Below are 15,578 nucleotides of genomic sequence, written 5' to 3' on the forward strand. Positions count from 1 at the left end.
ATATTTCCAATTTTAATTTATTATTGATAAATAGTGACATAAATAAAACTTATATCATATAGATTAAAATTTTAAAAAATAAATTAATGATAATGGTAGTTTAATATTAGAGATAATAAGAATAAAATGCAAAATGAAAATATAAATTCCTAGTGAATGTCAACTATGACATGATAAAATTCTGTAAGTACTAACTAAGGATGGAAACAGACTAGGTCAGACCAAGTTTTGCCTTAAACAGATCCAATCTATATAACATATAGAAATATAAGTCTGGACTGTTAACCTGTTTAAAATTGTTTTCAAATCCTAGACCTGACTTGTTTAAAAGTCTAATCTGACATGTTAGCTTGTTTAAAGGCTTGTTATAATATATAATCTTAAAATATGTCATCATGTATACATTTAAATATATTAATATTCATATTTTTAATTAGACTTTTCTAACCCTAACAATTAAATTATATTTTTGTATACATTTTTATATTAAAAATACATATATATTATAATATTATTTATTATAAAATTTTATAATATAAATATATTGCATAATATAACTAAATAGGTCGGCATGTTAGGCTTAATAGACCTTTTGGGTGCCCTAAGGCCTGACCTGTTAAAGTAAATAGACTTTTCAAAAGCATGAGTCTGACGTGTTCACGAAAAAAGTCTGGTCTGACCTAGCATCTTATAGGGTAGGTAATAGGCACCTAGTAGGCGGTCTGACATGTTTAACCGTCAATAATAAGTAAAGAGATATATAATATTGAGGAGAAATCTGTTTACATTAAAGTTAAGTTATGTTAGTTACATTTAATTTCAGTCATTGGTTTTTTTTTTAAATTCAATAGACCAAATGAATGAAACTTAAATGTTATCTATGATTTCTCTTTTATCGTTTATTTCACTCACTCATTTGGTCCATTAGACTTAAAAAAATCATTAGCTAAGATTGAGTATAACTAGTATAATTTAACTTGGTGTAAACAGATTCTTCCTCTGTAATATTTATATTTAATTCACTTTTAACATAGAATTCTTTTGTTAAGAAATTTTTTAAAAATGGTCGACTTGAATATGACAATTAGGGATGACAACTCTTCATATAATTTGTAAGGAAAGTACATTCACATTAATTCGGACAATTTACACTTCATTCTCACCTGCCAGACATAAGAATGCCTTAATTGGGTTGTTTAACATGATTTAATATGTGAGACGTGTTCAAAAGAATTTAAAATATTATAATGTTAAAATATTTTATAATAATGCCTTACAATTAAATCATCAACACGACTGTCGGTATATAATTGGGTTCTTTAACATGATTTTAATGATTCAATCTATGTGACAGGTGTTGAGAAGACCTTTTGAGAACACAAAACTTGATAATATCATAAGTAATATATATTCAAAAATAAGGATCTCATCAATTATATTTTTAAGGATAGATTTATTAGTGTCATTTAATAGGTAAAAAATTATTCTAGTAGCTAATATATATTCAAAAAATGTTATAATGATTATCTCATAATGAAAATTGCATAAAATTGGGAAATAGCAAATAATTTAAACGAATTATAAATACAAAATATTATGATATTATTCTTGTCCATATATGGAAATGCCAAAAATTCAGAACAATTTTACATTAATAATGAATTACGATAAACACATAATAAAAATAAAGACATTATTTTTCTACTTTCATATAGTAAGGGAACCTCTAATAATTATATTTTAGGTGGTGTGTTTTCTCTTCTAAAAATGTTGAAACAAATAACATGACCAGTCTATATTTTAGCTGAGAAAAATATACCCATTGAGAAAGATTGACATACATCATGTGAGAAAAAACAACCATGATGCAAAAATTTATATGATAAGAAATTATATTTATCAACAAAAGAAAAATTGAAAGAGTATCCAAAGGAAACATTGAAAGAGTATAAAAATAAAACTATACTTGCAAGTGAGTTTGAGAGTTGAAAATGACAAATTTGTTGAATAAAATATGTGATAAAAATAACACATTGGGAAGAAAATTTAACATACACCATTGACAAGAAACGATTATGATGCAAAAATTTATATGATGAAGAAATTATGTCTATCAACAAAGACATAAATTAAAAGAATAGAAAATCATACATGTGAAATAAAAAATTGAAATATTATAAAGTATATCTACCAACAAAGACAATAATTAAAATAATAGAAAATCATAACTGTGAGTGAGTTTGAGAGTCGAAGATGATAAATTTGTTGAATAAAATATGTGAAATTTATATGATGAAGAAATAATGTCTACCACAAATGAAAAAAGTTGAAAGATTATAAAAATAAAATCATACCTCTGAGTTGGTTTGAGAGTTGAAGATCATAAATTTGTTAAACAAAATTTGAGAAATAATAGAAAATATCTTTACCAATAAAGACATAAATTAAAAGAATAGAAAATCATATTTGTGAGAAGAATAGAAAATCATAGTTGTGAGTGAGTTTGAGAGTTTAAAATGATAGACGTGTTGAGAAAGGAAGAGACACCCTAACAAAACAGGAACCGAAACAAATGTGTGAAAAAATGCACAACGTTTTATCCCTACTTTATTATTTATTTAATGAGTTATTATATTCAGATTTTTTTAAACAAACAGCAAATGGTAGTTTTGATCTTGTGTGTAAAGTTGTATAGTAAGATATAAAGAGCTTTTGGAGAGAAAACTTTGTATGAGATGTTGACATGTATTCCTAGCTAATAAGGCAAAAATAAACTTTGCATGAGGTGTGATATGTGTCCCTAACTAATATGACAAAAGTCTTTTTTATTATATAGTAAATAAATAAAAGGTATTAGTATATCACATTATTTCAAAAACAAAAGAAAATATTATAACACATTTTTTCTTTTAACTTCAATAAAAACATTTTGCGAATGGAGATAAAAGAAAGCCATGTCAAGTTAAAAAATTTGCTTATAAAAGATATATATTAATACATACATATGTGATGTGAGTATACTAATGAATTACCAAATCCGAACTTACCAAAAAAATTGTTCCCCAAAGAAATTTAAGAGGTAGACACCAGGAAACTTTTCTTATGATATATATTTTTTATGACAATAAAGTATCTCCTTATATTAGGAGATAATTTATTTCTTCTCGCCAGTAAAAATATGACATTTGTATTATTTTGTTTAGTTTTAGAAATATTTTTGTAAAAAATAATTATATAGAACACATGTCATTCTTGTACTAGCAGATGAGATAATTTATCTAGTTAGGAGATTTTTTATTCTCTTAGTACATATATCTACTAACATTTTGATAGGCGGTATAAGTGAAATGTTTTAAAGATCATTAAATATTAATACAACATAATTTTATATGACATTAAACACTAATTACATTCTTCGGCAATAGTTGAATTTTCAAATATGTTACTAAGGGGTTCCGTTTATATTTTTCTTAAAGGAAACTATTTTTATTGATATAAATTTACTTAGATAATTTTTGTACCACATATGGAGAAGACATATGGAACTTCGAAAAATTACGAAGCTTTGTAGATTTTTATGCTGTGTGTGATGGAGGAAGGACTAGGTGTGCAGGGTAAAGGGGATAGTGCCAACAACGGAAGACGAGATCTTATCTGATTCAGTCACAATTTCATGACTTATTTTTTACTTTAAACTTTTTTTCATTTTTGTTTATTTTATAATGTGTTGTCACATTTTTATTAGGTTAAGGAGATAAATTAGGTTCATTCTGATATGTCATTTGTCTTCTTTATTATTAATTGGGGGTTAAAGCAAGCCCAACTTATCTACTATATCTATTATCTATACTAGTATGGATAAGCATTTCGTGTCTGCCGGTGAATATTGCATGATATTACATATTTAATTTTTATATATTTCATTTTTTAGAATTAGAATGTATTTGTTGTGTTCGGTGTACTTTATATTATATTTTTTGTGCGTTTATGATAATGTTTAATTTAAGGTGAGATATATGGTTAATTAATATGTTGGTGGTGGTTGTTTATGATTATATAGTTTTTTGTAAAAATTAAATAATGTTAAGGACAAAACATGAAGTGAAAATTACACCATGAGAAAAATTATTTCAAATTTTGACTTTATATATAGTATAAATATGAAATAAATGAACTGTTGTATATTACAAAATTATACACTTTCAAATTTTGACACTACATTTATAAGAATATGTTTTTTTTGTCAAAAGTCATTTCCCATCTTCTTTTCAAAAGTCACTTTTTAAACTTTCTTTCTCAAACTCATTTCCTTTCTCTCTAAGAAAGTCAATTCAAAATTTTATTCCTCTTTTTCAAACTCATTTTCTTTTTTCTATGCATGTCATTTTCTTTTGATCATTTTTTAGTTCTAGGACACTAGTCACCTTAGAAGCTCTCTTTCTCTATATACTCTTCATTTTTTATTTTTCTCTACATGTCTTCCTTATTTTTGATCATCGATCAATTACCAATCGTAGATATGATCTTTTGATTTATCGTTATATTGAGCATAGTAGAGTCACTTTCTAAACCCTCTTTATTTACACATTCTTTTCACTCTTTCAAAGAGAAAACCAACCAATTTTCTTTTTTCTCTACATGTCATTCTTCTTTTAATCGTCGATCAATTAACTTTTTTGGAATTTATTTTATGTATATTTTGAATGTTAGTCAATTACAAAAATGTTACAATGGCATGAATGAGAAATTCTCACTAATTACAATGTGCATACTGCTAATTACAATGTCTATGAAGGAGCGATTCGCACAAGTATGAGAGCAAATCCCCTGTCAACGTATTCTTCCTAAAATTACTGAATAGAACTAATGGTGTAATATTATATCCATTATGATAATATTTTCCATTTTATTATTGCAACTATGTATCTATATATATTTTTATTTTGCAGCCTAATCTTACAAGTTTGTTCAAATCACAAAAAAAAACAAGAAGCACTTGTCTGATGGAGTAATGTTTTTATTTTGATTTAACTGTGATAAAAGAGTAATAATTGTATGAAGGAATAAAATTAGCAGCTTACCTCATCTAATTTTTTTTATATTTTGCAATCATACTATTCTTCTATGTGTACTTATGTCTTATCTTTTCTTTCCGTGACACTTAAGAATTGGCACAGGTAGCTAAAGTGGGATTTCGAGAACTGACAGTAGTAGTCAGTATTGTGGATAAAGAATTGGCATGGGTAGTCGGTATTGTGGGAAGAGAATTGGCACAGGTAGCCGTATTGTGGGTAATTTCGAGAATTGACACTCGTAGCCATATTGTGGAGGGTGTATTCGAGATCAGTTCTTACAGTGCAGTAAGAATTCGATAACAGAGATTTGTGTTGTTTTATCCTGGGGACGACGTGGTTGATAGTCTGCTTGCACATTTTGGACAGTGCCACGAAACGTCTGAAAGAGAGCGACCTGGTCGTGACTCAGCCAATAATTATTATTTCGTGACATTTAGAATTGCTACAAGCTACGGTAACAACATATTTCATGTTCACCTTCTCTATAAATAAGGAGACCTCTTAAAAGAAGGTTAAATCTCTTACTCTCTTATACTTTTGTGCCCTATTCTTTCTACATATTTCTTCATGCACTGACTTGAGTGTCAGATTATATTTTCAGGTACCCACTCAAGTGCTTCCACACCATACTCAGACAGCAACATTCAAGCTACACTTTTATTTGAATTCCAACACTCTAACCTGACAACCTTCATACTAAAGAACTCGCTTTTAATTGAAAACATTACTTGTTAATTTCTTCAACACTTAAGTTTAACGTCAAGCACTAGGAACTGCATATAAAAGTAGTCTTATTTAGTATTATTTTTAAAAACAAATATGTGTCAAATTTTTATCATTGGTGTGATAGAGAAATGAAGGCAATGGCACCCAATTAAAAGGTAGATATGAAGCAAAGCAAAAAAGATCCACTGGACAAAAAATATAGAAAGTCAAGGTTTATGATATTAAAGCAAAGTACAATAGGAAACTGAATTTATTGATTATAAAGGTGAAGGCCTCACTAGGAAAGTGGAACCTTTATTAGAGAGATAGTGAGGAGAAGCAAAGAATAAATTAGAGTAATTACTCATTTAAATTCCCGATATTTTTAGAGGTCATTAACTTAATCTTCAATAAATTTAAATTATTATTTTGATCCTAATTTTTAAAACTTAGAATCATATTAATCCTTCCATCATCAAAGTTGATAACATGGCATGTTAAGCAATGATATGGACACACTTGTACAATCCCTGGAATGTTGTAGAACGTATTAACATGATGTTGTTTCTTTTTTTGCCAATATTTTAAAACAAAGCTACCTCGTTTTTCTTATTTAAAAATTAAATATTCGCAAAACAAAGTTGTTTTGTATCACCTTTAACCTTAAACAAATCAGAATCGTCTTACTCATTGTTTTCCCCCAATTTCATACCATGAATCCTAACTTGGTTTTGTGTAATCTATACATGAAATCTCCTCTAGAATTGATGAAAAACTATGATGACTTGGGTACATATTATAGCTCTAATGTGGTTAATAGGTTGTAAAGTAGAAGGTTTCATACTCCAATGTGCCACTACAAAAGAGTTGTTGTATACACATCAAATATTTTAAAGAACACAAAGAAACAATTTTATGGTTGTCCATATTTCATCGTTAGCATTGTCATTGTTTTTCACTTTTTACTAATAACTACCTTTGACAATTTGATTCATTTTAGGAGGGAAACAAATATTGTGTGAATTTTTTTATGTGTTGAATATTGGGAAAAAAAGTCAAGAACTGAAGGAAGAACATATGATAGATAATGTTATGGACATGGATGAGTTGTAAGCTAATATAAAAGAAATTCTACCTTTTTTCGTTGGGGTTCTACACTTTTCCTTTTGGGTTACTTCTTCTTTCGAGTTGTTTTCCTCTTCTTCCGGTTCTTTTCACTTAGTGCTTTCTTCTTCAACTACTTCTTCATGTACATTTTCAAGTGCTTTAGGAATATCTTCATAGCAAATTGAGATACATTTAGAGATGTTTCATCTGCAAATTGAGGTACATCTTAGCTACATGTTTTTCAGCAACACGTTCAGATGCATATTCTTCATGCAAACAACAAATTTTAACATTACTATCATCTTCCACATCAGTAACTAGAGGAGGTTTGCAAATGGAATCATCATTAAAAGATGGATCAGTCACAAATTTAGGGTGATCAGCATCCAAAATTGTATGTTCAAAGTATATGTGCATTTCATAATCACCATTGATATTATAGATGACAAAACAGACAATGCTAGTAGACGTGCCCGTATAGCCCGCTTTGTTTTGCGGGTAGGGCATACAATTTTTGCCAATTAGCCTATTTTGCCTTGCCTGTTTCGCCCGTCAAGCCCGCAGGCAATTCCATTGGATAATGCGGGTGGCCCGCGGGCATAATTTAAGGAAAAGTAAAAAAATCAAATAACTTATTATGTAATGTGATTTTTAATCCCTAAAAAATTGTAGTTTAATGAGATTTTTTTAACTTTATATAAAATATCAAAGTTTTTGTTAATTTTTTAGTTTTAACTACTTATTTAATTTATTTTTATTTATTATATGAATTATTATTTTTTTTAATTATTGAACAATGTATGTGGTCACCCGTTTGCCTGTTTTAAAACGGCCAGGGCATTGAATTTTGTTCGTTAAGATAATACAGGCATACCCACACCTCCTTAAACTTTTGCAGGCATTTGCATGCATGGGCAAAACGGGTCGGGCGGTCCGTTTTACCATCTCTAATTGTCATTGACATTTTTTTACTCCAACAATGCATCAATCATGTCATTAATATATTTGTCCTTTTGTGTTGCCATTAAACCAGTCATAAGAATCTTTAGGGTTAATTCAATACATTACTTTACAATCATGATATCCGCATGGAATTGCTAATGTCTTCATATTCTTGATGTTCACAAAGTTCATATCCATATATGACAACCTTTCAATTTTTTCATACTTACATTGGATGTTCTCATCACTATCTCTTATAAACGACCAGCACAATGATAAATAAGTACAATATATTCAGACATCTACATGAATATATATTATTATTAAACATATTTAATGTTGCATGTATGCATATAACATAACCAGAGAAAATGGATACAAAACACAACATAAAATAACACAATGCCCTAAATAAAAAATATTAAACAAAAAAGACAAAAATAGACTCATCAACAATGAAAAACTAAACAAATATATATAGTAGACCACATGAACTAACCAGTCACACTTAGGACCAAAATAAACAATCCAATACAAAACTAAAAAGGACATTTGGGACCACATACTTGTAAATCAACAAGTACTAGAATGTTGACCTTTTCACTTCTTGTTTTTGGATTTGGTAATAGGGATGTTAGAAATGTTTAACAGGGAAGATACTGTATGAAACAGAAATGACAAAGAACATATAGTAAACGACATTGTTTTATGAAGGTTAATTTAAAAATAAAATAATGTGGTTTTGTTTTAAAATATCAATGAAAAAAGAAAACGATGTTGTGTTAATGACTTGTACGACATTTCATTAAGGATTGCACATGTGTTTATGTGATAACTTAACATTTCACATAATTAACTCCGTTAACATTAACATCCGGGTGAAAAAATGGAGACATGATCTGTGTTTCAAAAATTTGAGATCAAAATAAATTTAAATTTATTAGACACTAAATTAGTATTCTTGAAAAACTTAATAGACTGAAATGAATAATTATTTTTTTGGGAGGTAGGGGTTTTAATGAGCACAAGAAGCAGAAACAGATTTTATGGCTGCACCAAATATTTCTGAAAAAAGAAATTGTTTTTAATTCAAAAAGATTAAGTGCTTGTAGAATTTTGAATGAGTGTAATATTTGATATTCATATGTATAAGACTAATGTGATAACCAACTACAACACCCAAACCATACTGAAAACTGCAATTAATATAACTAATATCAAACTAGGGTTTTAGGCTAAAAATAATTTACACAACCAGAAGTACAACATCAAAGCATTTGACAACCATAAATATAATTATCCCTACACATCAGTCCAGGTCCACAATTAAAATCTTTACTTCCAAGAAAAAACATGAACCCATCAACAAAGGACCATTAGTATAGCTTGCACTCAAACATGGTTTTATCAGTTACTGGCCAGACATGAATGACATCGCCCGCCTGAAGCCCAAAGGTTTAAGGGCTGACTGGGGAAAGGGCTTTCCATTGGGTAGCCACAGGCACCCTTCATGTGGTAAAAGCACCGGTGGTTGGGCTTCGATATTTTTCTCGACTTCATTGGCTTCCCTGGATGAAATTTCGTTCTTTTTCTTCACAAATTCGAAAAACTCTGCCACTTGGCGTGCATATCTGCACAAGAAGGGAAAACAAATAAATTACAGTAGTTTAGGGATCAGATATTGTAAGTGTAATTACAAATAAAGTATAAGAAATATATTCTAGTCAATATGTTTGTCTCAGATGAAATTCTACATAGTGGCATAGTAAGTTTCCTTGGTTACCTAGAGAGAATTCTACAGATCAAAGAAACATAGAGACCTTGGTTACCTACCTAGGTACTTACTTTCTGATATTAATTACAGACAGTGTAAGAGTCCGGTTAATCCACTATATAGAACCAGAGCAAAAAAACTTCAAGTCAAGGATTAGCTAGAGAAGAATGACATAGACTGAGAGAGGGTACAGAGTTTGCAATGAAACAAGTAACTCAAAATACTCAATGAAAGATTCTAAAATTAAAAAGAAAATGAATCAGAAAATAAACTAATAGTCGTTGCTGAAGTCCTATGCTTTAGAAGTCTTTTTGTTGGATTAATGGTAATTCATATGATTTGGACGCAAATATGTAGATGCTTTAAGCGATATAACTATATTACTTAGATATACTTTGAAGGAGTATAACATTTATCATGTTACATAAAACACACTCCTTCAACAACTAAACACCAATCTGCATTACACCAAGCCACAATAATAAGAGTCCTTTCCACCAACAGACATCTAATACACTTCATACATGCCATATTAGTTTTCCCAAGATGGCTAGCATGAATATTGTGACCTAAGATCTTCACTCATAGAAACCAACCGGGGGTAATACACACGTAACCATACTACTACTGACCTACACATTAAATTAAATACAATAATCACCTTTCTTTCTCTGACCGAGGTAGTGGGGGTATGTTCCATGAGAGAGTTTGGAGATTATGCACGACACTGGAAACGGGCTAGGTGATAAAGTGGAAGGATACCAAAAAGGTGAGAAAATGCTCTTTTAAAAGGTGAGAAAAGCTTGAAGAGAAGACAAACATGATTAAATGTTGGACAGAACTTTTTATGAAAATAAACGGACTATGTTTCGGATAGAATAAAAAAAACTCAACCAAAGGCACACTAAAACTCCTACTTAATTATACTGACAAACAAGGGCAAGAACTAGGGTAGCACAACTAGTACATGCCCATCTCAATAACACTCCTACCATAAACCAGGAAACGATATGATACCTAATATTCAACATGGAAAAAGAAGAGAGATGTAATAAAAGTTTAGTCCACATTACAGATATGTAAACAAATACTAAAGGGATGGTAATCTTACTCCCGCTTCGCTTCAACATCTTTGCTGAAATCAATATTGGGTTCACAGTCCAAAACCAATGCGGGAACCTGCATGTATGTAAAATGTTTAAGCCAGACTATCATAAAAACCACAAATTCCAACATGAATTTCAAAATATGGTACCTTCTGAATGCTAGAATGCATATGATCACCCTCCAGATAAAATACATGGTCTCTTATATCCGGGTGTAAAGAGTTGTCGACAAGTTGTGGGAGCTTATTGACCGATAATACTCCATGGTTACCGCTTTGGAAGGGGAACAACCAGCTTTCGTGTTTTTCATGGAGGTCACGAAGATAGTCTAGGGAAACTCCACCCTCCTCTTCCCGTTTTCTTAACTTCATCCTCTTATGGCAAGTATCAGGGCTTGCCCTAAGATATATAAAACCATCAGGAATAAGTCCAGGTAGGGAGGACACAACAGGATCAAACCATGAGTCATAAATACTGATCTCCATCTCATTCATCCATTTAGCCTCGTGAACAGCTCGTACAAAAACCTTTATTGAACAGTGAGGTAATGTGCATAAGCCTTTAGATTCTTAAAACAAGAAAAGGAAAGAACTGTGAAGTTTCAAATCCATCAAGGGCTACCATTTTTTTTAAATGAAAGTACATTCTTTTTTTATTCCATGGTAAGTTCCTGAAAATACATTCCAAGAAGTAGTTATGTTATACATTAAGAAAATAGTGAACTAAAACTCTCACTTTTAAATCAAAGAATAAGAAGACCAACAGACCATCAAACAAAGGCTGGAAAGAATATGAATAAGAATAAGAATTAAGTACATAATGAGTGAATACTAACCATCCTATCACTGAAAACACTCCTCTCCATCAAGCGAAGAGGTTTGATTCCACCAGATGATTCTCTTTCCTGCATCAGCCTTGTAACAAATACATAGTTCTGAAAGGTATAAGCATACCTTTGTGGCTCAGCATAAAAGGCATCCAAGATATTGAAGTGGTCAGGTCCAACATCCTGCCACTTGCCAATGGGTTCAGGAACCACCTCAACAAGATCGCGCAATTCAATTGTCTCATTAGCTATTCTCTGTAGAAAGGTAGACTTGCCAACACTGATATTACCCTCAACACAGAATGTAAGGCGTTTCTTCTGCAGAGGCTGCACAGTGGAGGAATTATCTTCTAACTCTTCTTCAACGCTTTTTTTTATGAATGTAGTTATACTTTCAGCATGGTTCTTGTGGATTATTCCAACAGAACTCTGTAGATACTCCACCATCTTATCATTGGATTTTCCACAGAACTGCAGCAGATAACTCAAAAATTAAAGACCCTTGTCAAAGTTCAGTATGATCCAATGACATCCACTCACAAAAACAGGTTCCCGTGTGATTAACTATCAAGATATTTCATACATACATCAACAGGAAGATATTTAATACTATTGATCATGAGAAGAGGAGGGTGAGAGTGTGAGACTCAAAGTAATAGAAAGATTGTTATTTTGTGATATAGAGGTCATAGGTTCAAATCCCGGAAACAATCCCTCTCTACTTGCAGAGTAAGATCGAACTCCACAAAGTGGGAGCTTTGTGCATTGGGCCGCCATTTTTATTGAACATGACAAGATCATTCAGCGTAAATGAAACAACTATAAATAGACATTTCATGATTTTGTACCAAAATATTTTTCACTTGAACTTTTATTTATGCTCATGTGTTGCCTTTGCCCCCATTGTCTAAAGGGTTTATCACTGTCCAGAGGCCAAGCTAAGGGATTCAAATGCTACTATATGGTGCTACTCCTTTTCGTGTATCCAAAATGACCTACTTTTTGGTCTAGTTCGATTCTATTTATATATAAAATAAAGGAACAAATGGTGGCCCAAAGTACGAGGCTCAAAGTAGTGAGGTTTGAGGAAAGTAGATAGAGAATGCATAATCCCTGCAATGACTTAAACAAGTGATATCCAAGTCATGACACATCAACCTTACATCAAGACTCACCGAAACCCTTATCCAAAGAAAACAGAACACAACTTTTACACCCATTGCCTAATGCAACATGGGAATATAGACCAAAAGAAAATAAATAAATAAATAAAAAATACCTTATCTTTATATAGTTGCTTTAGTTCAGCAACACCAGCAATTCCTTTTTGAATGAGCTTTCTCAAATTCCTGGGGCCCACACCAGGAATAGCCAACAAATCAGGATTTGAATTTGATGATATGGGATAGGAAGAAGAACCTTTTTGCCTAGTAGTATTTACTCTCAAATTCAATGAGACTTTATCCTTTGTCTCTGAATCCGTAGGGTGAGGGTCAGGGTCAGTAAGAAAGGAGCCATCGGATGCCGTAAGGAATGACCGACTTCGAGGGTGAGATTTAATAAAAACCCAAGGCTGCTGATGCTGAAGGGGCTGGGTCGTGTTCCTATTATTTTGTGTTAGACGACAGCCACAGCAAGTGTTGGAAGAAAGCGGCGATAGAGTTGGGGGTTTAAGAGAGAAAGCATTATTGTTATTGTTGTTTGTTAGAGAGGAAGGAGGTAGGAATGAAGCAGCGAGAGAAGGAGAAGTAGTCATTATAAAAAGAGGAAAAAGAGGTTTGGGGTTTAAGATGTTTGTGGGTAGAGGAGGGAGAATAAAAGAGAAAGAGACAAGTGGGTTACCCACAGATAGAGAACAACAAGTTGGGGGGCGCAGCAGTTTCTGCATCACTTCTTTCTTTCAAGCATTTCAGTGGCTGCCTCTGTGTGCCGTGATGTTAAGGAAATAGCAGATACAAAACAAAATGAGGGTTTCGCTTCAGGGTTTTTGTTCATCTTTCACTCGGTGGGTGCTATTTAGTACTTACAGCGCCTTTTGTCTTTGGGAGCCTCTAAACTGAAAGCACAAATGGAGAAACTCTTCATTCCATTTTGTCTCTTGTTTATGTTTCTAACAAAAATATTATCCAAAAAAAACATTTTTTTTCAAAATAATTTGTATAAAATCAGAAATTATTTTATTTTTTATACAAGTCTGAAAATCAACTACAATTTATAAGAAAAAATTACTACAAGAAGAGGAAACAAGTTATTATTGAAATTCAAGGTAACTTCTAACCTTATCCTTGCTTTTAATTATCCTAGTTTTTGTAATTCAATAAATTTACTATTGTGGATTAATATTGATATAAATAAAAATTCTATTTAAAAATAGCATAAAGTTTTAAAATATATAGAATATATAGACTTTATTACTTTGATAATCTAGGGATATAATATGGATATGATGTAAGATGGAAATATGATGTTTTATTTATATTTTATATTATATTATATAAATCAAAACATGCCTAACTGGTATTTAGGTAATTAAATAGACGTAATTTCTGTATTCTAATTTTGCTATTACTATTATATAAATATAAAATATATCTAAAGGACATTCAAGTAATTGAATTTGTATAATTTCATTCAATTTTATTGAGAACCCACCATGGCATAATTTCTACATACCAATTTTTTTTTTTAACATCCCAATAATAACTACAAAAAATTTCCACATGTTATTTTATTCTTTTTCATCAATGTATCATTACTATTTCACACGTTCTCCTGGTATAAGTCATATTTATTTTTAAGGAGATAATAAGAATAAGATATAAGATGAAATTATAAATTCTAAGGTAAAATATGGTAAGAGAAAATTATGTTTTCTAAATACTAACTCTCTTTATACTAATATAGATATATTTTTAGTAATATATATATATATATATATATATATAAATGTTTAATTAACAATATTTATTCAAATATATTTACTAATTATAATTAATAATAGGTGGTCACAACATTTGATCACGACCAATATTTTTAGACATGTTATTAATATCATACATGCAACATTCTATCGTCTGTGGGTCGATCAGGTATATTATTTTTCATTAGCTGCAATTACTAATATTTATATGTGCAATGTTAGTAAAATTAGTAATATTTTCATTGGTTGCAATTTGTTAGCTCCAATTAATAATATCATATGTTCCTGGACATGCTGTATATATAGTAATATTTATTATAAAGAAACACGTATATATAGTAATTGTTATAAACAAATATGTATATATAGTAATATTTACTATAAACAAACAAATATATATAGTAATTATTATAAAAAAATATGTATATATAGTAAATATTATAAACAAATATGTATATATAGTAATATTTATTATAAACAAACAAATATATATATACTAATTATTATAACTTCTTATATTTGCATGACTTTTGTATAATTAGGGTTTTGATTTATACTATATTTTTATTTCATTATTGAATATATGATTAATAGTAATTTGATAACAAAGAATGACATGAACAAACATTTATATTAAAACCATTGATAATTAGAAACATCGAAATACAAAAAAATAAATTACATAGAAAGAAATTAGAAACCTAAAATTTAAATTAAATTTGTAATATTAGTGGCGTCTATGATGTGATGAAGTGCCACACGGGGGTGGTCTTCTTCTTCGTGGTGGAAGAACTCTTAATTCTGGTTGATGGACTTCTCTACTCTTCCACTAGCAACTCTTCTAAGTTGTTGCTCCTCTTCCTCCTCACCACCTTCATCATCTTCATCATCTTCATCATCTTCATCATTGCTTTGTTGTGGTTGTGATGGCATAGTTGGACGGTAAAAACCTTGTGAACCATATGCCGACATTGGTGTGTTTGAATTTGTAGCAAACATTGATGGTTGTGATGGCATAGTAGGACGGTAAAAACCTTGTGAACCATATGCCGACATTGGTGTGTTTGAATTTGTAGCAAACATTGATGGTTGTGATGGCATAGTAGGACGGTAAAAACCTTGT

General features: G+C 30.5%; 1 protein-coding gene across 1 annotated transcript; it reads right to left on the reverse strand.

Annotated features, from left to right (window-relative positions):
* LOC109331080 lies at window positions 9,017-13,451 on the reverse strand. Its single transcript, XM_019565355.1, has 5 exons — window positions 12,815-13,451; window positions 11,545-12,006; window positions 10,859-11,236; window positions 10,715-10,782; window positions 9,017-9,460 (listed from the first exon to the last, which is right to left on the reverse strand). Exons 1-5 carry the CDS (start codon window positions 13,421-13,423, stop codon window positions 9,241-9,243), a joined length of 1,737 nt encoding a protein of 578 aa, XP_019420900.1. The 5' UTR covers window positions 13,424-13,451; the 3' UTR covers window positions 9,017-9,240.

This window comes from Lupinus angustifolius, chromosome LG17 (genome assembly GCF_001865875.1).
Source record: "Lupinus angustifolius cultivar Tanjil chromosome LG17, LupAngTanjil_v1.0, whole genome shotgun sequence".
In the NCBI taxonomy this organism is placed as follows: Eukaryota; Viridiplantae; Streptophyta; class Magnoliopsida; order Fabales; family Fabaceae; genus Lupinus; species Lupinus angustifolius.